Source organism: Sciurus vulgaris, assembly GCF_902686455.1.
Source record: "Sciurus vulgaris genome assembly, chromosome: 17".
In the NCBI taxonomy this organism is placed as follows: Eukaryota; Metazoa; Chordata; class Mammalia; order Rodentia; family Sciuridae; genus Sciurus; species Sciurus vulgaris.
This window is the reverse complement of record NC_136478.1, coordinates 27,550,982-27,574,411: the sequence shown is the minus strand read 5'-3', so window position 1 is coordinate 27,574,411 and position 23,430 is coordinate 27,550,982. Positions and strand designations below refer to the sequence as shown.

At 60.3% G+C, this 23,430-nt stretch overlaps 1 protein-coding gene across 3 annotated transcripts in view; it reads left to right on the top strand.

Annotated features, from left to right (window-relative positions):
* Positions 1 to 407: 407 nt before the first annotated feature.
* The window catches only part of CPNE2 (copine 2), a 37,687-nt gene continuing 14,664 nt past the window's right edge, over positions 408 to 23,430 (top strand). The window contains exons 1-10 of one of the 3 annotated variants that reach the window (XM_079117905.1): positions 408 to 628; positions 13,648 to 13,862; positions 16,015 to 16,194; positions 17,808 to 17,882; positions 19,277 to 19,348; positions 20,547 to 20,630; positions 20,814 to 20,903; positions 21,402 to 21,500; positions 21,872 to 21,958; positions 23,370 to 23,429. In XM_079117905.1, the coding sequence (XP_078974031.1) occupies positions 13,683 to 13,862; positions 16,015 to 16,194; positions 17,808 to 17,882; positions 19,277 to 19,348; positions 20,547 to 20,630; positions 20,814 to 20,903; positions 21,402 to 21,500; positions 21,872 to 21,958; positions 23,370 to 23,429 (927 nt within the window). In that variant the 5' untranslated portion in view covers positions 408 to 628; positions 13,648 to 13,682. Of the gene's footprint in view, positions 629 to 863; positions 1,017 to 1,680; positions 1,965 to 13,647; positions 13,863 to 16,014; positions 16,195 to 17,807; positions 17,883 to 19,276; positions 19,349 to 20,546; positions 20,631 to 20,813; positions 20,904 to 21,401; positions 21,501 to 21,871; positions 21,959 to 23,369; position 23,430 lie in introns of those variants that run through there. The other 2 variants (XM_079117907.1, XM_079117906.1) reach the window with 2 other exon arrangements.

Genomic DNA, 23,430 nt, shown 5'->3' with positions numbered 1-23,430 from the left:
CCAGTGCAGTCTCCCCTGAGGGCGCCGCGCCGCTCACGCCCGGGGGTCGAGGCCGCAGGCGGCGCCCTGGAGGCCCGCAGGCGCGGGGATCCCACCCCTCGGTTCGCGTGTCGGAGCCCGAGCACAGAGCGCGCAGAGCTCGGAGGTGCCTGACGCGAAGGCGAAGCAGGCCCGGGGCGGGCGCGAACTCGCGGCGTCCCGATCGGCCGGGCTCCCGCCGGAAGCGTCCAGACCCTCGGGTTCGGGCCTCGAGCGTTCGCGTCCCGCGACTGCCAGGGCGCGCTGGCCGCGGGCTCCGAGCGGACCGCGCCCCCGCTGCGCCCGGGGGGAGCGCTCGCCCCTCCAGGAAGCGCCCGCCTCGCCTCGCGCTCCCCTCCCCGCACCCGCCCTCGGCCGGAGGGAGGAGCCCGAGCCGCCGCCGCCGACGCCGCCGCCCGGCCCGGGAGGAGGACCGGACCCGAGCGGCCGGGAGCGCACGCGAGCGGGCCACGGCCGCGCGGGCAGCGCCCAGAGCCCGTCCGGCGCGCGCGGGCCCGGCGAGCAGCGCAGCGCCGGGGGATGCCCGGGCGGCCCGGGGCGCGGGCAGCGGCAGCCGCGTGCTGAGGCGGCGGCGCCCGCGGGACGCGCGGTGAGTGGGGCCCGGCGGGCGAGGGCGGGCGGGACAGCGTGGCGCGAGCGCTCAAGTTCGGCCTTGGGACTCGGCTCTGGCGCCCTGGGCCCGCCGGAAGGGAGCCGGTTCCCCTGGGGGGGCTGCGGCACCCGGACCCCCGGCCACCCGCGCGCGCCCGGACTCCGGTGTCCAGCGGCTCCGCTCCGACCCGGCCACGCGGGGGCGCTCCGCCTTCGCCCCCACTGCGGGGAAGGAAGCGCGGCCGGGTGCCAGAGGACCTTGGCGCCCCCGAGGCCCGAGCCCAGCTGTTTCGGGGACTCTCCTACCTACCCGCGAGGAGCTTGGAGGGAGTCCGGAGGTGGGGTCCCGCCACCAGCCACCACCGTAGCCGCCGAAGGCGCGTGAGGTCGGGCAGGCTGCGGGCGGCGCACCCCTCTACCCACTCCCAGCCCCACCCCACCCCTGCCCCGGGAACTGCCCCAGGGCCGGTCCCCAGCCCCCGGAAGGCGAGCGTAGAGGGGAAGTGGAGCTGGGCAGCTTCCCAGAAGTCGGAGTGTGTTTGCAAACTAGTTTTTGCGCAAAAGCTGTCTGGCACCTATGTGTTTAACGGGGTGGGGGAGGGAGAGAAAGAGGCCCTTGCTTCCTTCGCGTCCCTGCAGCGATGCTTCTTGGAATTTAGAGGGGTCTCACTCCCTTCTTCCTATCGCTTCCCATCCCTTTCTCCAGCGTCGCCCCTTCCGGTTGCGAAGCTCTCCCTTGGGTGGAGGCTCCAGCCCAGGGAGGCTGAGATCTGTCCAAGGCACAGGTGCAACAGGAACCCAGGCTCCTGTAGCTAGTTGGGGGTTCCTCTTGCTGTCTGACTTCCCTCGACCCATAGGTATTTGGGGGAAGGGGCTAGCGCAGGGGGCCAGGGGGAATTATCCTATCTGCCCTTTGTTTTATCTGCCCTCAGGTTTTGATTAGGTAGGAGTGTGGGCGTCACCTAGGGGTGGGGACTTTATTCTGCTTCTTGGGGCATCCACAGCTTCTGTGGTGGTGGCATTACTGCCGGACAAGCTCACCTGGAAAAAGTCCCCAGCCCAGGGTCAGGGTCCCACCTGCCTGATGGAGGACTCCCCACCTCTTTTCTCCTCTGTCCCTTACAGAGGGCACTGGGGCTGCGGACTCAAGAATCCAGCCCCTCCCCCTTGGAGAGTGTGGCCTGGGAGAGGACTCAGTGTGGGCTGCATGGGAGCCACCTGGAGACTGGGTCACCCTGATCTTGGCAGGCAGGCAGCAGACTGAGGGGTCGACCAGCTGATCATGTCCAGGAGGGACGTCGGGCTGTCCCCCAGTGCCTGAGGACTGAGCCGAGGTCAGTCCTGGATCCCAGCCCAGTGTCCTCTGCCCTCACAGAGCCTCTTGACTTTAGGAGGAGGGGACAAGGAGATTGCTGTACTGGGTAAATAGTGGGGAGCCCTTCGCCCATGGGAAAATAGGCGTTTGGCCAGGGTGGTAATCTCAGGCAGCTGGAGACTGCCTGTGGACAGCCCTAATGGACTCTGAACAGTGCCCTCTGACCAGCGCTAGGACCATGGCCCCAACCCTCTGCGTCCCTGCATCCTCATCTGCAAAATGGGCTCCTCACCCAGGGCCTGCCGGAGCCTGAGCAGGAACATAAAGGAGTGGTTTTATTGTAGTCCTTCTGGCAGGGGGCCCAGCCAGCTCTGGGATTGCCCCCAGGCAGGTGACACAGCCAGCTGGAGGGGGAGGGGTCACCAGACAGATTTCTCCAAGGAGAGAAGGTGGGGGCACACAGGATAAGGAGGCTTGGGTTCTCCCTGCCTCTGTGACTTCCTGTCTTCATGCTTTCCCCCTCTCCTGGGGCTCTGGGGTTTTTCCATCTGTAAAATGAGGCAAACGATGACATGACCGAATTCACAGGGCTGCTGGGAGGCTGGGGCACTTCGTGAGTGGCAAGTATGGTGTCTCTGGTGGTGTTTCAAGGACTCCCCAACCCGGAATGCGAGGAGATTTAAAATTGAGGTGCACAAGTGAAGAAGAGATCAGGTGGAGCCTCAGTTTCTCTACTCATCAATCAGCGAGGAACGGATGCCGGGTACCACCATTCTTTCAGAATGATGTTGTGCTTCTTTAAAGGCAGTTGTGAGGTGGAGTTGGATGAAGGGCCTGGGCACCAGCACTGTGACTGGCACGAGGCAGGCACTTGGTAACCGCTAGCTGTGGAGATCCTTGTTCCCGGAACGTCAGTGCGCCTGGTGTGTGGAACTGCATTCAGAATCCCCCTGGGGTTCTCTCAGGCCAGCCTGCTCCTCCCCAGCCCTCCCTGGAGAGAGGAACGTGCAATCCAGACATCGAGGAGATTGCTGTTTTGTGTCTTAAAACATTTCTCCACTTCCCCGTTGTTCCTTCTTCCTCTGGGGTCTGAGATGAGACTGAATAGGATGGCATCACTGTCCCTCCGTCACCTCACCTTGAGGCATTTGCCACTCTCTAAACTCACCCTATTTGTTTATTCGTTCCTCAGTTTATTATCTGCCCCCCTCACCAAAGAGCGTCAGCTCCATAAAAGGACAAGAACAGGGCTGTGTCCCTGCACTTAGAACAGTGCCCAGCATACAGTAGGTGCTCAGTAAACGTTCTTGTGAGGAATGACCAGATCTGCCCCTTGTTGTAGTCTCAGCTTAAAGAAGTCTGTGGTGGTGGGTGAAGGATCCTGGAAGAATTATGAGCTTGCACTCAAGTCCCTGGAGGGATCCCAGTCTTGTCATGCCGAGGCAGGGGTGGGGGCTGCCAAGAGCAGCAAGGACTGGGAGAGGGACAGGTGTGTGTCTGAGAGAAGGTGGGATTCACCCTGCTCTGAAAGAATGGGGATTAGAGGAGGTGGGGGAGGTGGAGCCCCTCAGTGGGCATTACCTGCTGCCATTGCCTGCTCGCCTGGGGGTCCAAGGTGTGCTAGGGAGAGTCACCCATTCCCTGTGTGACCTGGACTGTTTTTTTTTTTTTTTTTTGGACTGTTTCTTGGTTAACCTTTCTGACCTCAGTTTTGCATGTAGGAAATGGGCATCCTAAGAACAGGAAATGTCCTTTCTGCCTGCAGTCACCCATTTCCTGTGCAGCAGACCTAGGTCAGAGACCGTGCTGGGGGTCAAAAATGATCAAGGCACACTCAGCCCCTGAGCTCAGGAGCTCGGAGTTGGGGGTGTGGGACGGAGATGAGCAAATGACCAAGAGCAGGAAGACTTCAGCAAGGGAGAGTCGTAAGGACAGTGGTGGGGAGGGAGGTGGTGACCTTTGAGCTGAGATGTTAATGGACTGGAACCACAGGAGCCGGGCGTTGGTCTCTGTCATGGCGTATCCCAGCTGTACCTGGGCCGGGCAGGTGCTCAGTGGATGTTTTCCGATGAATGAACCAGGAACGAGGGCCTGGACAGAGGAGACAGCACAGGAGAGGCCCCGAGGTGGGACGTGGGGTATTCCAGCAGCCCATTCTCCCCACAATTCCTCTACCTCCCTCGATGGCTTTTGCAGCTCACCAGGAGCTGGGGACATCTGGCCTGCCCGATGTGTCCTGCTGTCCTCTCTCCAAGACACGGGAGAGCGTGCTCAGCCCCCTGCAGGTGGCTCCTCAACCGGCCTCTAGTCTTTCAGGCACTGCCCCTGAGGCCAGCCAGAGAAGGTGCAGCTTGCAGCGGACAGGGTCCCAGGGCCTGACTGCCTGGTTTCAAACTCTGGTTTGCACAGACTGGCGGAGCCCTGTGCACCATAGTGCTTGAACCAACAGAAGTCCGTTCCCTCCAATGCTGGAGGCTGCAAGCTGGACACCAAGCCACGCTCCCTGCCAAGCTCCAGGCCCTGGTCAGCTTGGGCATCCCTTGGCATGGGGCAGCAAAGCTCCAGCCTCTGCCTTCTTCTTTACATAGCCATCTTCCCTTGCATCTTCACATTGTCCTCTTCTAAAGACATGAGTCACATGGGATTAAGGGCCACCCTACTGGAGAATGACCTCATCTTCACTAATTACATCTGAAACTACGGTATTTCCACCACATTCACATTCTAGGGATGGGGTATCTTTTGGGGCCACAGATCAGCCTATAAGAAGTGGGTTACAGAACATCTGTGCCTTAGTTCTCTGAATTATAAAATGGGGTGATAGTGGCAGGGCCCATCTCCTGACGTAACGAGGAGACCTAAGCCCTTGGAACAGGACCAGGTGGGCAGAAGCATCGGTCAGTGCTGAATCCCATCTCCCTGGGGAGGACCTCCTGGGAATTGGGACCAGGAGCGGAAGAGAAGGTGGCAGTGGACTTGTCCACAAGGACTGACCGAGGAGGGGCTGGGCCTGCTTCCCTGGCTGGCGGCCTCTTGCCTGGGGTGCTGTGGCTCAGAACCCCACCACTGTCTGGGTGAGAAGGTGGGACTCTGCAGCATGGCAGGATGTGGGCTGTGCAGCCTGAGGGCACTGAGTACAAGGAGCCATTGAAAAGGTGGCCAGGGCCTCCTCTCCCAAGGGATGGACCCAGAGTTACACGGCTGTCCCAGGGGCCTGCAGAGGAATTCTGGGCCTGAACAGGTCCAGATGACTTTCCAGGCCCATGAGCTCAGAGATTCTGGGTAGAACTTGGGTCTTGAAGCCCAGAGCAGCCCACCAAGGACCAAGGGGCATTTGTCGCCCCACCCACAAGGCTGGAATGAGGCAGAGGGATTGAGACCCTGGGAGGGGAAGAGGCCTGCCTGGGTTCATCCAGAGAATTGGGAGCCTCCTGGCACCTAGCTGCCCCATGGCCCTACCCTGGGTGGGGGTGGTTACCACAGGGGAGGACTCTGAGCTGGTCCCAATCTCTGAGGCTCCCCAAGCCCCCTTTGAGTGAAGCTACGTTTGAATAACTTAGGCCCTGTGGTCGCTCAACCCTCCACTCACCTGGTCCTCCAGCTGGACCTGGCCAGACCTACTCCCCAGCTCCCTAAGTACTCCGTGTACTCTGCAGTGGGAAGACTGCAGGGTGCATCCCCTCAGGGCTTCCTGGGAAGCAGGAGGCCGGGGACCACAACCCCAGTGCTGGCGGGAGCAGCACTGACCCTAACCTCTGGTCTCCCTGAGCCGGGGGAGGCCGCCTTTCCACCCGCTGGGCCGGCCACTGTGGCGACAGCCTGCGAGACCCCAGGACAAGCGCTCCAGTGCAGCCCAAGCCGATCGTGGGGCCTGGGGCTCCCAGAGAGGTGGCCTCCCGCCCAGGCCAGCGCGTGGCGGCAGAGTGCTGCTTCCTTGAGTGTGGTCTGGCAGAAGCCAGGGGTCCCAGGGGGACATCAGGTCCGACCCCTGCTGCCTTCTCCTCGCCTTGCTGTCTGCATCTATATTTATCCCCATAATGGCCTGGCTGCCCGGCAGAGCGCGGTGTCTTCTGAGCATGGCCGCCGGTACCAGGGCTAAGGTGGAACGTGATCTGTGGGAGGCGCCGCCCCTGGTCTTGTCCAGAGTGCCCGCCGGCTCCCCTGGGGCTACATGCTTGCTGGCGGAAACCAGGAGCCACGGGCATGCAGGGAGGGTCCCAGGGAGCAGGGCCGCTTGGGGTGGACCACCCCTCCCCCCAGGATGCCCGGTGGTGGGCTGGGCCAGGTTCTCCTGTGGCTGGAAGATGAGGGCGGATAGACCATGATGCCTTTTAGCCCTGGGTCCAGAGCCCCAGAATTCTCAAGTCCAGGAATTTTGTGACTCCCCTGTAATTCCGGGATGCTGCAGGTCCTTTTCCTGTGGCCTTTTCGGCCTTCCTCACAACCCGCAGCATGTGTCCAGCTTGGCCTCTTGGTGTTGGGAACAACAGAGATGAAAAGAAGATGTGGCCCAGCGCGGTGGCCCACGTCTGTAATCCCAGCGGCTCAGGAGGCTGAGGCAGGAGTTCAGAGCCAGCCTCAGCAAAAAACGAGGCGCTAAGCAACTCAGTGAGAGCCTGTCTCTAAATAAAATACAAAATGGGGCTGGGGATGTGGCTCAGTGGTCGAGTGTCCCCAAGTTCAACCTCCGGTACATGCCGCCCCCCAAAAAAGGAAATCGGATGTGGTCCCCTCATTAGGCTCTAGCGAGGGTGGCATTTCCTAAGCTAGTGGTTACAATATGGCCATGGCGGGTGGTTGCCCCTCAGGGACCCAGGAAGCAGACGGGCTCTGTGGAGGGTCCCCTGAGTTGGTTTTCTTCCCTAAGCAGTGTGTTTTTGAATAGCAGAAGGCGGGCGGCCGTCCTGCCTGCACAGCTGGATGGCAGCCCCCGACCAGCACATCTGGGGTTTCCTGCACCCAGATCCAGCACCGAGGCCTCGCGTCAGTCACCCTGCCACCTGTCCTCTGGGGGTCCTCACCTTCAGTAGCGTAGACCCCCCTGGCCCCTGTGAACTTTCCACCAGGGGCGGCGTCTCCCTTCGGTCCTGCCCACCTCCCTCACCATGAGTGGAGACCTCCACGCTGTCCGTGCACCCGCGTGGCCGCAGGCTCATTACTTGTCTACCGTGTACCATTAAATCAAGCACCGTTTATTCCTCCCTTCTGATGGCGGGGTGGGCGGGGCTCCAGCCCAGGGCCATTAGGAAGAGTGCCGCCACCATGGATGTCCTGGTGCTCGCCTCCTGGTGGCCTTGCTGGGTCATCCTCGGGGCTGCACTTACGAGCTTGTGCAGGCACTGCCGAGTGGCTCTGCTGGGTGGTGGCGCCCTCTCCACTCCCTCCGGCAAGCCGTGAAGGCTCTGGTGGCTCTCCCGCGCCAATAGGCCCTTCGAGTCTGGTTCTACTGAGGGAGGAAGAGCAAGAGCGTCTGGGCAGATGGACGGCACCTGGGGAGTGGAGAGCATGAGGAAGCGTCGCCACCTCCTGCCGGGAGCCAGAGCCCAGGCGTGAGAGAAGGGCAGTCGTCCTGAGAATGGAGGGAGCCAGGGGGAGCTTTTTCTCATCTTTCTTTTTTTCTTTTTTTGTACTAGTAATTGAACCCAGGAGTGCTTCACCACTGAGCCACCTCCCCAGCCCTCTTTTGTATTTTATTTAGAGACAGGGTCACACTGAGTTGCTTAGCGCCTTGCTAAGTTGCCCAGGCTGGCTTTGAACTCTTGATCCTCCTGCCTCATCCTCGGGAGCTGTTGGGATCACAGATGTGGGCCACCGCGCCCAGCACTTTTCCTCCTCTGGAGCCTGTGCCTGCCGTGTGTGCAGCATTCTGTGATTTCCACTGGATGGATCCGATGTCAGTCCCAGTGTGGCTCCTTCCTGGGAGTGGTATTGGCCTGGGAGCCAGAGAGTGAACCCTTCCCCCACCAGGGCTTGATTCTTCACCTGGAGACCTGGGGTGGGGATGGTGCCTCCCTCAGGGATGCTGGGAAGGTACGGAAGTATCCTCAGCAAGAACCTGGGCCAGGCCTTATTATGACTCCTTTATGAGGGTCATTTCTCCATCAGCGTGGCCACACCCACCTTCCCTCTCTCCCAGCCTCTAGCTCCCACACTTAGGAAGGGCTAACCCAGAGCCCCACCCCACTGCCTTACTTTTCTGTTCCTGGGCGCTAAAGTTGCTGGGATGGCTGATTTTATGCATTGGACTTAGCTGGGCTACAGTGACCAATTGTTCGGTTGAATACCAGTCTGAATGTTGCTGCAAAGGTATTTTTTAAGATGCGATTAACATTTAAATCAGAAGAGTAAAGCGGATTACTCTCCATAATGTGTGGGCCTCATCCAACCAACTGACGGCCTTCAGCACAGAGAATGTGATTTCTCAAAAAAGGTACAGGCCTGGAGCGTGCAGCACAGGAACCCTGTCCGCCTTTCCAGCCTCCTGCCCTGCCCTGCCCTGCCCTGCCCTGCCCTGCAGATTCCCCACGTCCCGGCCCCACAATCACATGAGCCAATTCCTTAAAATAAGTCTCTCTCTGTACCACAGAAGCTGGTTCAGCTTCTCTGGAGAGCCCTGACTAATCAGTTGCCACTTGTCTTCCTGAGTCTTCTCATCTGGGAAATGGGGCAAGGGAGACAGTTTAGACCAGGAGACCCTTCCCAAACCCCTGCAAGCTCTGTGGACCCAGCCGCCCCGGGGGCTGGTGGGGACCTGGCGTCTGGTTAGTCGAGGGTTCTAGTTAGTGGCGCATCTAGCCCTGGGTTGGCAGGGCTTATATGGGGGCCGAGAATAGCATCTGCTTAACTAGGCCAAGGAGAGCCGCCCCTGGGTGGGGTCAGCCAGCAGCGCCCGCCCGTCGCAGCCTCAGGTCCAGGGCCTTCCTGCCCCCAGCATGGTCCCAGGTGGCAGGCTCAGCCCACCTGGGAGCTTGTTAGAGCCCCCACCTCTCCTCCCAACCCATGATTTGTGCACGCTTAGCCCACATCCAAGTCGCTGGAGAGCTTGTTCCCACACTCAGGCTGCCTCCAGAGCTTCTGGTGGCGTGACCGGGTCTCAGTGGTGCTGGGGGTGCGACGCTCCTGATGGGCTCCTGGAAGACACCAGGGCCCCCTGCCTGGGGACCACACTGCAGCCACTTCGGCAGCTCTGCTGTTAGAGAGGAGCACCCCTCCCCAGCAGGATCGTCTGGAGGCCCGAGAGTCCCGGGAGCCACACCCGAGTGGGTGGCCGCCTCGGCCGCCCCAGTCTGTTGTTCACTGCCTGGCCCCCGCCACCAGCTTGGCTGCTCCTGGCTTCTGTGCACGCGTCCCTCCACTGGCCAGGCCCTTGGAGAAAGGGAGCCTGGAACCAGTGTCTCAACCAGCCTTAGCCCCTTGCAGCTTCCTGTGAACCGCTCGCTCTCTGCTCCCTCCCCTCACAAGTGTGTTCCAAGTGCCTGTCTCTCTCAGTCTCAGACACCCTGGAAAGAACCTGAGACACCCTGGGAAGAACTGTAGACAGCCTGGAAGCACTTTTATTGTCCCAGTTTTACAGAAGGTGAAACAGAGAGGTTAAGTAATTTGCCTGAGATCACGCATCAGGGATTCAAATCCCTGGATCAGAGTCCAGGGTCTGCCCTTAGCTGCTGCATTATGCTGGCCCGAGGACCAAGCCCGGTCTTTGCTTCGGCACCAGCAGGACCCTAGAGCTTTGCTTCCCAGAGTTGACATGGAGAACAGAATCTTTTCCACTTTACAAATGCTGAGTTGAACGTGCTTTTTCCGATGGCGCCTGATGCTTCCCACTCGACGTCCTGGTGGCATTCCCACAGCCACCCAGACCCATGGTGCCCACTGGCTGAGACTCAGGAGTGGGGCCGCTGCTCGCCGGCCACCGTGACCTGCTGCTCATCTTCTAGCTGCCCTTCTCCCCATTTGAGCCTCCGGGTCTCCCCCTCAGCCATCTGCCCCACCGTGCCTGCCACTCTGGTTGTCTGCCCATCACTGTCCACCTCTAAGGCAGGGGTCCACCCAGCCAGTCCGCAGTGCCTCCCCTTTGGACCGCAGCCTGTTCTTGGGTCCTGACTTGGGTCCCAAGTCAGTGGAGCAACCACTGTGCAGAAGCCGCTCGTGCTGGAGGAATGTGCTGGTGCCTCCCTTGGGAACAGAGCCAGGCATGTAACGCGCTCATACGGCGCGGAGATCGCATGCGCTCGAGCGATCAGGCAAGGCCTCTGAGGATGTGACATTAAGCCGACTTTTTTTTTTGAGGGGGGGTACTGGCTGGTATGTGCCTGCAATCCTAGCATCTAAGGAGGTTGAGGCAGGAGGATTTTGAGTTCGAAGCCAGCCTCAACAATTTAGCAAGGCCTTAAGGTGACTTCTAAGACCCTTCATGAGAAGAAAAGCATTTCTGGCCCTGGGAACAGCAACTATAAAGGCCCTGAGGCAGGAGAGAGGTTGGCACCCTGAAGCAGAGAGGAGGCCAGTGTGGCCAGGACAGGGAGCCAGGGAAGATGGCGTGAGTTGGGCTTCAGTCAGCTCAGGCAGGACTCTTTTTGCCTAGAGAGGACTGGTTTTGCTTTGTTTTTCGGTGCTGGGGACAGAACTCGGGGGCACTTTACCTCTGAGCTACACCCTCAGCCCTTGTTATTTTTTAGTTTTGGACGAGATCTCACTAAGTTGCTGGGGGTCTTGCTGAGTTGCTCAGGCTGACCTCAGAACTTGTCACTCTTCAAAGTCGCTGGGATTCCAGGTACAAGCCACCACCCAGCCAGGGTTGGAATTTGTGCGACCTGAAAGTGGAAGACCGAAGGTTTCAGGCTGAGCTGTGGGAGCTTTTGACTTACATATTTAAAGACTCCCGCTGGCTCTGGTGTGGGGAGGAGAGAGGGTTGCCCAGGAGGCCTGGCCTGACTGGGGCATGGCCTGGCACAAGAGGACAGGGCCCAGCCAGGCCGAGACTGGAGGCTGCTTGGAGGTGGCATCAGATGCTCTGGTGGGATGGGGTGAAGCCAAGGGGTCAAGGACAGTTACTAGGTTTTTGGCCCTAGACCTGGGGCTCAGCACCAGAGTCACTGGTTCCTGCCCTTCTGCCTTAGGAAGAGAAGCCAGGTTGCTGGGACAGCAGGTTTCAGGGGTGCTGAGCTCCGGTGCCTGTTCATAGCCATGCTCCCAGGGTGCTCAGGGGATGGGTGAACGAGGAGCCTGTGCCCGGGGTGACCAGGCCCTGCCCCGGCCTTGCCTCAGCGAATCATCTCTGAAATTGTCTTCTTATCCCTCCCTCCAGGCTGCTTCCCGGAGGGTCTGGTCTCACAGAAGCCCGTAGCCATCCATGCCAGGAGTGGGAACCATCCTCTAACAGGCCCTGGCTCCCGTGCCCCCTTTTCCTGCCTGAAAACCTCAAATTACCTGTGGGGCGGTGCTGCTGGGGAGGCTTCCATCTTGCCCAGATGCGCATGGCAGACCCAGCCCTCCCTTAATGACACCTTCCCGCCTCCCGCTGGGGTAGGAGGGGAGGGGGCCTAGCCCAGCCTAAGCTGTGGTTTCTTTTTCCATTGCGTCAGGCCTCAGGGTCCGGCCGGCCTGCCCGCTGCCGGGCTGGCACAGAGGGCCACTCTAACCCCGCCTGCCCCAGCTTCGGCCATCATGTGCTCCCCCTTTCGGGGATCCAGAAGCTTCCTGCCAGAGGGTGAGTTACAGACAAGGGGCCTGCCCAGGGTGGAGGAGGAGTCCCTCCCCACCCATCGGGCATCCTCAGCTCTCTCCGGCTGGCAGTCAGGGGGCTGGGACCCCCGTGACCTGGCCCTCCTGACCATGCCCCCGCCAGGCAGTAGTGAGACTGGGGGCCAGTGTAGCAACCAAGGCAAGATGAGGTGCGTGATGGGGAGGGGGCTGCCCCCAGGGCTGGAAGGGCGTCCACACCAGCTCGTGTGTCTGTGACCAGACGCACGCTGTCTGGATGAGGGAGTGCGTGGAGCTGGGCATGTGTGGCTGACCCCATCCTCTCCTGGCAGCGGGGGCTGGGGCAGGGCAGCCCCTAACGTGACACAGAGGGCCGTGGCGAGGCAGGCAGGTGGGCGAGCTGGCTTCCGCCCTGGGCACTCGGGCCTGGGTACTGTTCAGCCCTTGGCTTCCCCAGGACCACAGTCCTGGTCACTGTGCTGCCCCTTTGCTTCAGGCTCCACTGGCCTGGCTGGTTCCCTGAAGGTTCCCACGATGCCAGCTGTCCCCACCCTGGTGGGAGACCGAGCATTACCCCGGGTCCAGAGGCCCGGCTCACACTCTGCCTCCGCCGGTGGCTGGCCCTGTGACCTTGGGCAGTTTCTTCCTCTTTCCGGGCCTCAGTTTCCTCATCTATAACACAGTGGTCCTCCTGCCCCACCCTCCACCCCCCAGGGCAGGGTTGAGCATAACAGGCGCCTTCAGCCACATGACAGGCATGCAGTTTGGACATCCCTGCCTGTCCCGCTCACCTGGCCGCACGTGGTGGGAGTGGGCTCCGTTGGCCCCTCCAGGCAACTCATTTCTACACGAGAATAAATCCTGCAGGCAAATTGTCCTGACGCTCTGGGCTCGTGTGACTGTGAGGAGGTTCTGGGGACAGACGGGGAGAGGAAGGGGACTGAGGACTGGCTTCTCACTGCCCAGATCCCCTCCTGCCAGGCGTGCCCTGGGAGGCACATCTCTGGAGGGAAGAGGGGGGCCTGGCCTTCTCCAGACCCAGCGAGAGACTGGTGCTTGTGGAGTGGACAGCCATGAGGGTAGACGGGGAGGAGCATCACAGCACGGTGACGTGACATGGCCCTTCCTGCAGGGATGACAGCAGCTGCTTCTCCTTAGCTTGACAGCCAGCTCGCCCCACAGGCTGGAGTGAGCTTTTAAATAGACCAATCAGATCATGTCACTTCCCTGCCTCCAAGTCTTCCTGTCACTCTCGGGCTACAACCCAGGGGACCTGGCTGCTCTGGGACAGTCACTGTGTCCCAGCCAGACTGGACCAGGGCTCCCCAGGAGTCTTCAACGGCACAGTCTCTTCCTGCAAGATCTTCGGCTCTGGTGCAATTCTTGGGACTGAGCAGTTGCTCAGTGAACCCTCTGGAGGAAACGAATGAGCTTGTTTCCTCCTCTGGAAAGAGCAACGTGACCACTTGCCTGAGACTGTGAAAGTGACCTGTGACCATGCTGCCAGGCACAGGGACGGGGCCTCGCGTTCCCTCCACCTCCCCCTTCGCCTCCTCTGGGGAAGTGCAGGGTCTTTTACCCTCTCAACCTGAGGGGTGACCTATTAGTGGAGGAGCTGGCAGCTGGCCCTTGTGGGGTGAGTGGGGACTGGACGTGTCCACACGGATGGCGGGCCTTGTTAAGCGGGCATCTGCCGGTGAGAGTAAAATCTGACCCTAGGCGTCTCAAAGACTATGCTGCCATGCCACAAGATGCCAGCGTGGTCCCTGCTCGGGAGAAGCCGGGTGTTGCTGGCACAGTGCGTGAGTGTCGGGCGGCCCTGTCCACTGCGGTTCCTTGCTGGTCTGTGGGCCTCACCAAAGGAGGAGAGCTTCAGAGATGAGCAGCCCACCAGTGCCGGCGCCGGCTCTCCCCACTCCCCGCAGGCTGGCGCATGGTGACCCCCTCTGGAGGGGCAGCATGTGATCTGCCACCTGCTGACCCTCTCTCCTCTCCCCCAGACTGCCAGGAACTGCTGCTGCCACCGCCAACCCCCATGGCCTACATACCTGGCGGCGGGGCTGCGGCCGCGGGGGCCACCCCCCTGGGCTCCCAGTACTGCGTGTGCAAGGTGGAGCTGTCGGTGAGCGGCCAGAACCTGCTGGACAGGGACGTCACCTCCAAGTCCGACCCCTTCTGTGTCCTCTTTACGGAGAACAACGGCAGGTGGATGGAGGTGAGGCCCCTCCGCGAGCGCTGGCTGTGGGCAGCAGGGCTGGGAGCTGGGGAGGGGCCTCCGACAGAGTCCTGGGCCTCAGGTTGGGAGGACGTGGGCAGTGCGAAGGGAGGTTACATGGAACACTGCTCTTCTTCCAACTAAGTTGTATTTTACCACTGGGTCACATCCCCAGCCCTTTTGGGTCTTTTTTATTTAGAGGCAGGGTCTCACTGTGTTGCTGAGGCTGACTTTGAACTGGAGATCCTCCTGCCTCAGCCTCCCGAGCCACTGGGATTACAGGAGCATGCCATCTCGCCTGGCTACTCCCTTTTGCTTTTAGGGATAACCCTCCTCGTGTCTCTAAATGAGTACATAGTCAGCGAGAAGCAGAGAAATGGGCTCAGGCTTTGGACCCTAGAGTTGGTTCCAGCCCTAGCAATGCTATTCCCTGCTGTGTGACCTCAGGCAAGTGGCTCTCGCTTTTTGAGCCTCTCTCCTCCTCTGTGGAATGGGAATTTTTTTTCTGTGCCTGCTATGCAGGGATGGGAACTGGGTTGGTGTCCTAGGTAAGGAGTGGTGAGCGGAAAGAATCTGACCTGAGGCCTGGGAGGGAGCAGCCCTAGGAAGGCCATGGAGCTGCTCAACCAGTGGAAAGTTACTTTGTTTCCTCACCTTAAAGGAAACTGTATTCATAGCAGCCAATCCAGAAAATTCATTGAAACCTAAAGACAATCAGAACCCACCTGTCAGTTGGTATCCAGCCTTCCAGATAGTTTTTTACGCGTGTACATTTTTCAAACTATATATTTTTGGGGGGTGTACTGGAGATTGAACCCAGAGGTGCTTTACCACTGAGCCCCCTCCCCAGCCCTTTTTATTTTTTATTTTGAGACAGTCTCACGCAGTTGCTTAAGGTCTCCTCAAATTGCAGAGGCTGGCCTCAAACTTGCAGTCCTCCTGCCTCAGCCTCCTGGGCCATGATGGGCCATGGTTTCCTAAGATGTTGCTGCTTATAATGAAAAAAAAAAAAATGGTGCTTGGGCTGTTGACCTCTATTGTTGGCAGAGGGGAAACAGGACCTGGAGGGTGGGGATTTTTCTGTGTCACCCAGTGTGCTGGTAGCAGCAGGAAGTGGGAGGTGGGCTCCCAGATCTCCAGGGGTAGCCCCAGGCATGTGGCAGGCAGTGCCCTGTGCCAGACCTCTGGAACCCCGCATCCCCTCAGGGAGTGGGGTCCCCCCCATGCATGTCATTCCCAGTGACCTTCCTTCCCACGCAGTCACCACTCTGGCTAAAAATAGGCCAAGGCCTCTTGGGTCACTGCTGCTCAGGCCTTAGAGGTAGACTGGGTGGGAGGAAAGTCAACACAGCCCAGGCCCCAAAATAGACGTCACCCAGACTCCGTGGTTTGGGGCCTCAGTGTTCAGAGGCCAGAGGCGGGTTCCTGTCCCACAGTGAACGCACAGTCCTCGCCAGCGGGGTGCTGGCCCCACGACTCTGTACCAAAACACACTTCTGAGCCCAGCGTAGTGGCACCACCTGTGTCCCAGGGACTCGGGAAACTTGGGCGGAGAAGCCTAAGTGCGAGGCCAGCCTGGGCCATTTAGCAAGACCCTGTCTCAAAATAAAGTAAAAGAGCATCCCTGGATTCAGTCTCCAAATGGGGGTGGGAGATGCAAGCACCTGCCCTCTGGGTGTGAATTCTATGACCCCCGACTTCCTTCTTTCTATTTCCTCTCAACTGCCACATAAAATGTGGTTTGAAAAAAAAGGTTCTTCCAAGGTAGAGTCTAAAAGCTACAGAGAGTCAAGTCCCTTTATTTTATAGAAGTGGAAACAGGCCCAGATGTGGAGGGGGTCTTGCCCTCTGTCACTCAGGCAGGGCCAGGGCCCAAGCTCTTACCCTGGTACCTGGGAATGGAGCCAGGGCTGAAGGGTTAAGAGCGTGGTTGGTAGCATCAGATCTAGGTTTTAAATCTCACTGGCTATTCAACCTTGGGTAATTCACTTAACCTCTCTGTGCTCCGGTGTCCTCATCTATGATCTGGCATAGTGACTCTTCAGCCTGGCCCTGAGTCAGTGCTCAGTGAGTTGGCAGATGCCTTCTGTCAGCCTGAGGGGGCAGAACAGCCACCCTGACTCTGACTCCCACCGCCCTGCCCCTCTGCCAGTATGACAGGACCGAAACGGCAGTCAACAACCTCAACCCTGCGTTCTCCAAGAAGTTCGTCCTCGACTACCACTTTGAGGAGGTGCAGAAGCTCAAGTTTGCCCTGTTTGACCAGGACAGGTCCAGCACGCAGCTCGAGGAGCATGACTTCCTGGGCCAGTTCTCCTGCAGCCTGGGCACGGTGAGCCGGGAGCCGGGCCCCTCCTGCGGGCAGAAGCGGGGCAGGCCCCAAGACTACACCGGCTTCCAGGGATGGGGTCGCCCCTTGGAAAGTCTGTCCCTGCACCTGCTCTCCCTGGCCCCATCCCCCAGCTGCCTCCCCAAGTGCAAGTGCAGTCTGCCTGGGAGCCAGCAGGTGCCAGAGCACATGGTCTTGGTGCCAGGCAGCAGAGCACCCATCTGAAGGGGTAGCCAGACACAGTGCCAGCCAACGGCTGCCACACCGTGGGTCCCACATGGCGGGAGCATCCCGTGGCTAGAGGTCAGCAGGTGTAGCCTTGACGCCCTCCTCTGGGGCATCCGACCTACCAGGACCCCCTGAGGGCAGTCCCACGTCTGCTGCCTGAGGACCCCAGGCACTGCTCCCTCTCGGGACCACATTTCCCCATCCAGCCAGGCGTTGGAGGCTGGAGAGGCCGTGTGCCCCCGGCAGGCTCCCGTCTGCTCCAGAACTGCAGTGCCCACAAATCCCACTTAAGGTTAGGGGCAACTGCGCTGGCCAGCCCATCGGGATGGTGAGACAGAGGTCCTCGTGGGGAATAAAATGGCCCGAGCCTTTCAGGAGTTGACGGTCATTAAAACAGCAGGGGCTGGACAGGAGGTGATGTCCCTTTTTGTGTAAGAACGGGGTGCAGTCAGGATCTGACCGGGTGTCCACACTCATAAGAGTAACTCAGGAACCAGCTTAAGGACAGGGGCAGAGGGGGCCAGCAGAGCAGCCCAGGACTTGGCCCTAGGGGAGCCCGACCATCTCTGGCCTGCAGGGGAGGCAGGGCCAGGCGCTGCCAGGGCTGGGAGAGAGCTGTGGCCAGGGGAGGGACCCTGGGACAGGGCAGTGATGAAGCTCCCGCCAGGCCAGCCTCAGCCTCAGCCCTCCTCCTCCCCTCCTAACTGCCAGTGGCCCCATTGGCTAAACCCCCAAAAACTAAGGACAGTGGAGGCAGGTGACAGTCCACAGGGCCCAGAGCAGGTGCGGAAGGGTGGAAGGGTGGAGAGTGGACGGTGTCAGGACAAGAGCTGCTCCTACTGGTGTGTCCTCAGACCTGCGGGCAGATACAACCTTTACCCAAGAAACCAGGGGAGAGGCCCCCGAAGCAGGCAGGGGGATGCAGGGACGGTTGGGACAGGGATGGGCTTTTTATGTGTTTCACTTTACCTTTCCGTATCATTGGCCCCTGCCCTGTGTTAGCGACTGAAACAATGAAATACCTCAAACAGGAGGAGGCGGGCCTCCCTCCAAGCTAGTAGAGAGGAGGGTCTCGGGGGCTTATGGGGAGACCTCCCTGCAGTTGTCTCTGGAACAGGAGCCCCGGGAACCTTTCCCTGGTGGGCCAACCAGGTGAGCGGCCGGCCGGACCGCAGGGACTCCACCCCCAGCAGGGGCACGCCTGGCTAGGGGTCTCAGTCTCCTGGCTGCCCTGATTGGCTGGTAATGGTGGCCGGCCGCCTCCCACGGTCAGACTCTGCAGGTAACGTTTACCAGCCCTGGCAGGAGGCAGCCTGCCGAATGGCGCCTGTGGAGGGTTTGTTCTCCTGGCCACCTCCCTGAATGCCTCTCTGCCTCTCCCGCTCCAGATCGTCTCCAGCAAGAAGATCACTCGGCCTCTGCTGCTGATGAATGACAAGCCCGCGGGGAAGGGCCTGATTACGGTACCAGCCCCCGCCCGGCTCGCCACATCCCCCACCGCCCGCTGCTGCCCTCCCCCATCAATGGGCCGCTTCTCTGGCAGATAATCACCAGCTTTGTTTGGAGTAAAAAGACCCAACTTACAACTTAGCAACAGGTTTCTTAGCAACGGGCTCCAGGCTGCCACCAACGATGCACTGGGGGTCCGCCAGGCTGGGGGGACTGTCAGAAGGCCCCAAAGGCGGGCCCCGGGCCTCCTGCTCCTCCCCGGAGGCCTCCAGCTCCCTCCCAGCAGCCCCTTCCCCATCGGTCCCTGCCCACCCGCCCTCCCTCGGGGCCCCTGGAAGCGCAGCCTCGCAGAGCCTGGGTCTCAGCAATGCGCAGCGGTTCCCTTGCCAGGCGATGCGATGCGCAAGGATACCTGCCACGCGCAGCCCCTTCTCGGGGGTGAGCTCCTGGGCGGTCACATAGTCCCAGAAGGCAGGCAACCCCGCTTAACAGATGAGGGGAAAGAGACCCAGAGAGGAAGTTCCCCGGGGCAGCCCGACTAGCCAGACTGCCCGTGTGTTAAGGAGGAGGAGCCGCGCGATCCCACGCGCCTGGCCGCTCCCACCACCTGTGGCCCCTTGGTTCCAAGCTGGGAGGGACCCCTCGGCCCCAGCCTTGCAGCCCTGCGCAACGATACTCATTGCCCTTCAGTCCAGTGTCTGAGCTCAAGGCAAGCTGGATTGACAGCACGCCCCGGGCGCTCCACAGACCCCCACCCGCTCTCTTTCTGCCCTGGAGTGCCCCGCCCAGGCCCCCAGATCTCCGGGTTCACCACGGCTCCCTCCCAGGGCTGCCACGCACCAGCCTCTTGCCCCCAGCTGGTTCAGCACTGGCCAGGCTGGAGTCCGAGCACCGTGGCGGGTGGTTGGGGGAGGCGTGGAGGACAGATGACCATCAGAGCTGACGGGAGTGCAGAGGGGACTCTGCGGGCTCTCCTCCCTTCCCTGGGCCTCAGTTTCCCTAGTGGCACAGCCAAGGTGCGGTAGTTGCTGAGCCTCAGTGTTCCGAGCTCCCTGGGGCTGCAGAGGGGCGGTGTCCTGCTGCAGAGGCCTGGCATGCTGTCCCTGGCCCGGAACCTGTACGGCAGCTCATGAGCACTCCCAGTCTAGTCCCTGCTTCATCCTGCCCTATGGCAGTGTCCCCTCTCCTGAGCCACATGGAGTCGCCTTCTGATTCCTTATGCCCAGATGATGGAAACTGCCTTTGGGGAAGACAAGAAAGTTGTCCAAGGTCACCTGGCTCCACCCCGCCCATTCCTCCCCCTCCTTGCCCCAGCGAATTGAGTCCTGGGCACTCTGTGCCCACCGTGCCTGGCAGGTGGGGGGAGTGGAAGGAGCAGACACCTGCTCATGACCCCCTGACCTTGCAGATCGCTGCCCAGGAGTTGTCAGACAACCGGGTCATCACGCTGAGTCTGGCGGGCAGGAAGCTGGACAAGAAGGTGAGGCAAGCAGAATGGATTTCATCAGGAGCAGGGTCCCTGCCCCCACCCGGGTCTGGTGGCTGAGCCACTCTGGCCATCACCCTGATTGTCCCCTGGGGACAGGCCTTGCAGAGGCCCCACTGGCCACTGCAGACTAAGACTTCCTCACCTCTGAGAGCAGGAGCTTCTTGTCACCTAGAGGCAGCACAGCGGGATCCGCTGGCGCAGCACCCATCCCACAGGGTCCTCACAGCACCCCAGGGCCCTACTTCATGCACCCCCAGTGCCCTGACGCTGACCCCACCTCTTCCTCTCCCCGCCTCCTTTATTCTGCTCCAACCCAACCAGCCTCCTTGCCGGCCCCAGATTTATTATTTGGCAGTGCTGGGATCAAACCCAGTGCCTGACACATGCTCTACCACTGAGCCACACTCCCAGCCCACTGTCCCCAGATTAAACCAGGCACACTCAGGCTTTTTTTTTTTATACCAGGGATTGAATCCAGGTGCACTCAACCACTGAGCCACATCCCCAGCCCTTTTTATTTTGATTTTAAGGCAGGGTCTCACTAAGTTGCTGGGGCCTGCTTTGAGCTTGCCATCCTCCTGTCTCAGCCTTCTGAGCCACTGGGATCACATTCCACTGTGCACCTTTGCTCTTGCTCTTCCTGCTGCCTGGGATACTATTCCTTGAACACTCATGGCTTCCTCCTTACATCAAACCTGTGCTTCCCCATCACCTCCTTGGGCAGTGGCTTTTGATGGCCTACCCTTTCCTTCTTTCCTTGTCTCCTTGATGCTGTTGTCTTACACATGTTCTCATTTGTTTTAGTTTTTGTTCCCTTCATTTGCTTATAACCTCTTTAGAGTGCTGCTTTTCTTTAACTTATATAAATTAATTTTTAGAGGCCACCGCATCCCTCCAGTACCCTAGGCGGGAGAGTTCTAGGTTTTCAGATGCTCACTAAAACAAAGGCCACGCCCCACGGGTGCCCGGCCCTGCGCTGGAGCCCCGCCCCCCTGCGGCCCCGCCCTGCGGCAGATGCAGATCCTGCCGGCTGCAGGGCGGGGGTCGCGGCCGGTCTCTGACAACCTCATGGGGGCGTGTTTTGGTTGGGCGGCCTCCAGCCGAACCTTGCTGAGGCCGAGGGGAGAGGGGGCAGGGGCTGTGACTGGGAGGACCGTGCCCCCTCACCCCCGTGCTCCTGCTCGCCCAGGACCTCTTTGGGAAGTCGGACCCCTTTCTGGAGTTCTACAAGCCAGGGGACGATGGCAAGTGGATGCTGGTCCACAGGACTGAGGTGGGTGCCGGGTCCAGTGGGTCTGCCGTCCAGCCGCCTCCCACGGCTCCGGGCAGGGCTGTGCCATCCCAGCCATGCCGGTGGTGCCTGAGAGACCATCCGAATGCCCACCTGCTTCCCCAGAGCCATGCCTGTGGGTGTCCCCACCGGCCAGCCTGACCCCAGAACTGTCCCCTCCTGCAGGTGATCAAGTACACGCTGGACCCTGTGTGGAAACCATTCACCGTGCCGCTGGTGTCCCTGTGTGATGGGGACATGGAGAAGCCCATCCAGGTGAGGGACCTGCCAACTCGGGCCTCCCGCCTGTGGGCGGCTCCAGTGCCTGGACAAAGTTCTTTCTTCCAAAGAACCCAGGACAGGAGCCTGGGGCCCTGAGTCCTTGTCCCTGGTCTGCCTATGGACCTGTGCAGGCTCCCCACCTCCATGAGCCCCTGCTCTCAACTGCCCCACCCGCTGCGATGAGATTGGGCCTCTCCTCACCCACCAGCAGGACGCGTGTGCTCCCTCCTGCCTTCCTCCCCAGGCTAGCGAGCACCCACGTGGAGACACCTGTGCGCCTCGTCTGAGAGGGCTCCAGGCGTGGCCCACAGGCACGGCCTCTGCTCCCGGGAGGCGCTTTCTCCTTGGCCAGCGGTCACGGTGGGCTTCCTGTAGGAGGCGGCAGGAGTTCCCACAGTCAGCTGGCAGAGTCCAGGGGAGGGACCACCCACAGAAGACCTGGGTGAGCGTCTCTTGGGGACGGCTCCCAGGTGACTGTGTGGACCCACCCAGGTCATGTGCTACGACTATGACAATGACGGCGGCCATGACTTCATTGGCGAGTTCCAGACGTCTGTTTCACAGATGTGCGCGGCTCACGATGGTGTCCCGGTGAGATGGGAGCCCAGGCAGGACCCCAAGACTCAGCAGGGGCCAGGGAAGGGGCTTGGAGTCAGGCACCTCTGGCTGTGCGACCTTGAACGAGACATTCAGTCCGCTGAGCCTCCGTTCTCCGTCTGTCCTTGGGGCAGAGGGTTTGGGTGGGGTGAAATGAGATGCCTCACTCCCGTGAGCACGGAGGCGCGGTCACCTGGCCCCCGCTGCGTGCGGTTGGGATGGGTCCCCTCGGCCCTCTTGCTGCTTCTGGTGCAGCCGCAAGGGCAGCTCCCTGGGGGAGCCAGCTGCCCCTCTAGGGAGACTGGAGGAGCCCTGGGGTGGGGGAGGGTCTGGCCTGAGAAGCCCCCCTCCTGCCCCTGGCGCAGCTGGAGCTGGAGTGCATCAACCCCAAGAAGCAGAGGAAGAAGAAGGGCTACAGGAACTCGGGCGTCATCATCCTGCGTTCCTGCAAGGTGAGCCGGCCAGGGAGGCCAGCACCGAGGCCGCCACCGAGGGGCCGTCAGGGCTGTGTCTGCCACCAGCGAGGCCTGGCTGCAGATCCCCCCGGGTCACATCCTGGCGCTGTGACCTCCACTGAACCTCGGTCTCCTCCTCTGTAGAATGGGCACGTTGACAAGGTAGGGTGTGTGGCGGATTCGTCTCCTCTCGCCTTCCTGTGTGGAGGCCGAGGTGGGCCTGAGGTGACCTCCTGGGGCTGCTCCTAGCTGGGGTCCCAGGGAGCCCCCACAGTCCCAGCTGGAGACTCACTTAGTGCATGTTGGGCATTTGAGGGCAGGGGATGTGGGAAAGCACTCTGTCCTCTGCCGCCTGGGTCCGCTGTGGCCAGAAGGCAGCGATGCTTACAGCAGCAGTGGTCTGGGACATCTGATGGCCACGGACAGGACATGGAGGAAGGCAGCCTGGGGCCCAGGGATAGCCCAGACTCAAGCCTGAGGTTGAAGGCCGGTCTGGGCTGCTGTCTGCCAGCATGAATCCCAGGCAGCTCTGAGCCCAGGGTCACATGACCCCTCAGTGACCCTGCAGCAGGAAAGGTCAAGCACAGTCTGGGCCTTATCACTGAAACCCCCGTCAGCCATGATACCCTCTTTTCCTGGTTTGGCACCTTCCTTACTCCTGTCTTATGATCGGCCTTTCTCCCTCCCCTCTGCATTCAAATTTCACTGAAAGACATGTATTTTGAAGAGAGTCTTGTAACACCACAGAACTGAAAGGCCAGTATTTGCCCAAGGAGCGGAAGATCATCAAAACAAACACGGTCTTTGGGTTGTTGTTGTTTTTTTGTTTTGTTTTGTTTTTTGGTTTGTTTTTCTGGTGCTGGAAATTGAACTCAGGGTCGCTGTACCACCGAGCCACATCTCCAGCCCTTTTTATTTATTTTGAGGCTGGGTCTTGCTCAGTTGCTGAGGCTGGCCTCGAACTTGAGATCCTCCTGCCTCTGCCTCCTGTGTTGCTGTGCACCAGCTAGAAAGTGGCTTAGCTGCTGCATTAACTTGCTGAGCCCTGGTCTCATTCTTTGTTAACAGGGGAGGTATCGAGGGTGGGAGGAGGTAAAGACCTGGTAGCAGTGGATGGACACTTGCTCTGTCGGGTAATTGGCAGTTATAATTGACGCTGGGCCCTGGGACCCTACCTGGGATCGTGTATCTGGGTATCTGTGTGTCCCTGAGGGTCCCCACCCACGGAGAGAACCGGTGCTCGGAGGGCTTTGTTATCCAGAGATTTGGGGTCGATTGTAGCCATATCAGGCCCATCTGCCTTTTGTGGCCTCCCTGTCCCCATCAAAGCCTCAGGACATAGAGCCACAACTCCCCCAGGCATTCATGGCCAAATCCAGGGGACCCACTGACTCCCTGATTCTTCCAGATACACCGAGACTATTCGTTCCTGGACTACATCCTGGGCGGCTGCCAGCTCATGTTCACCG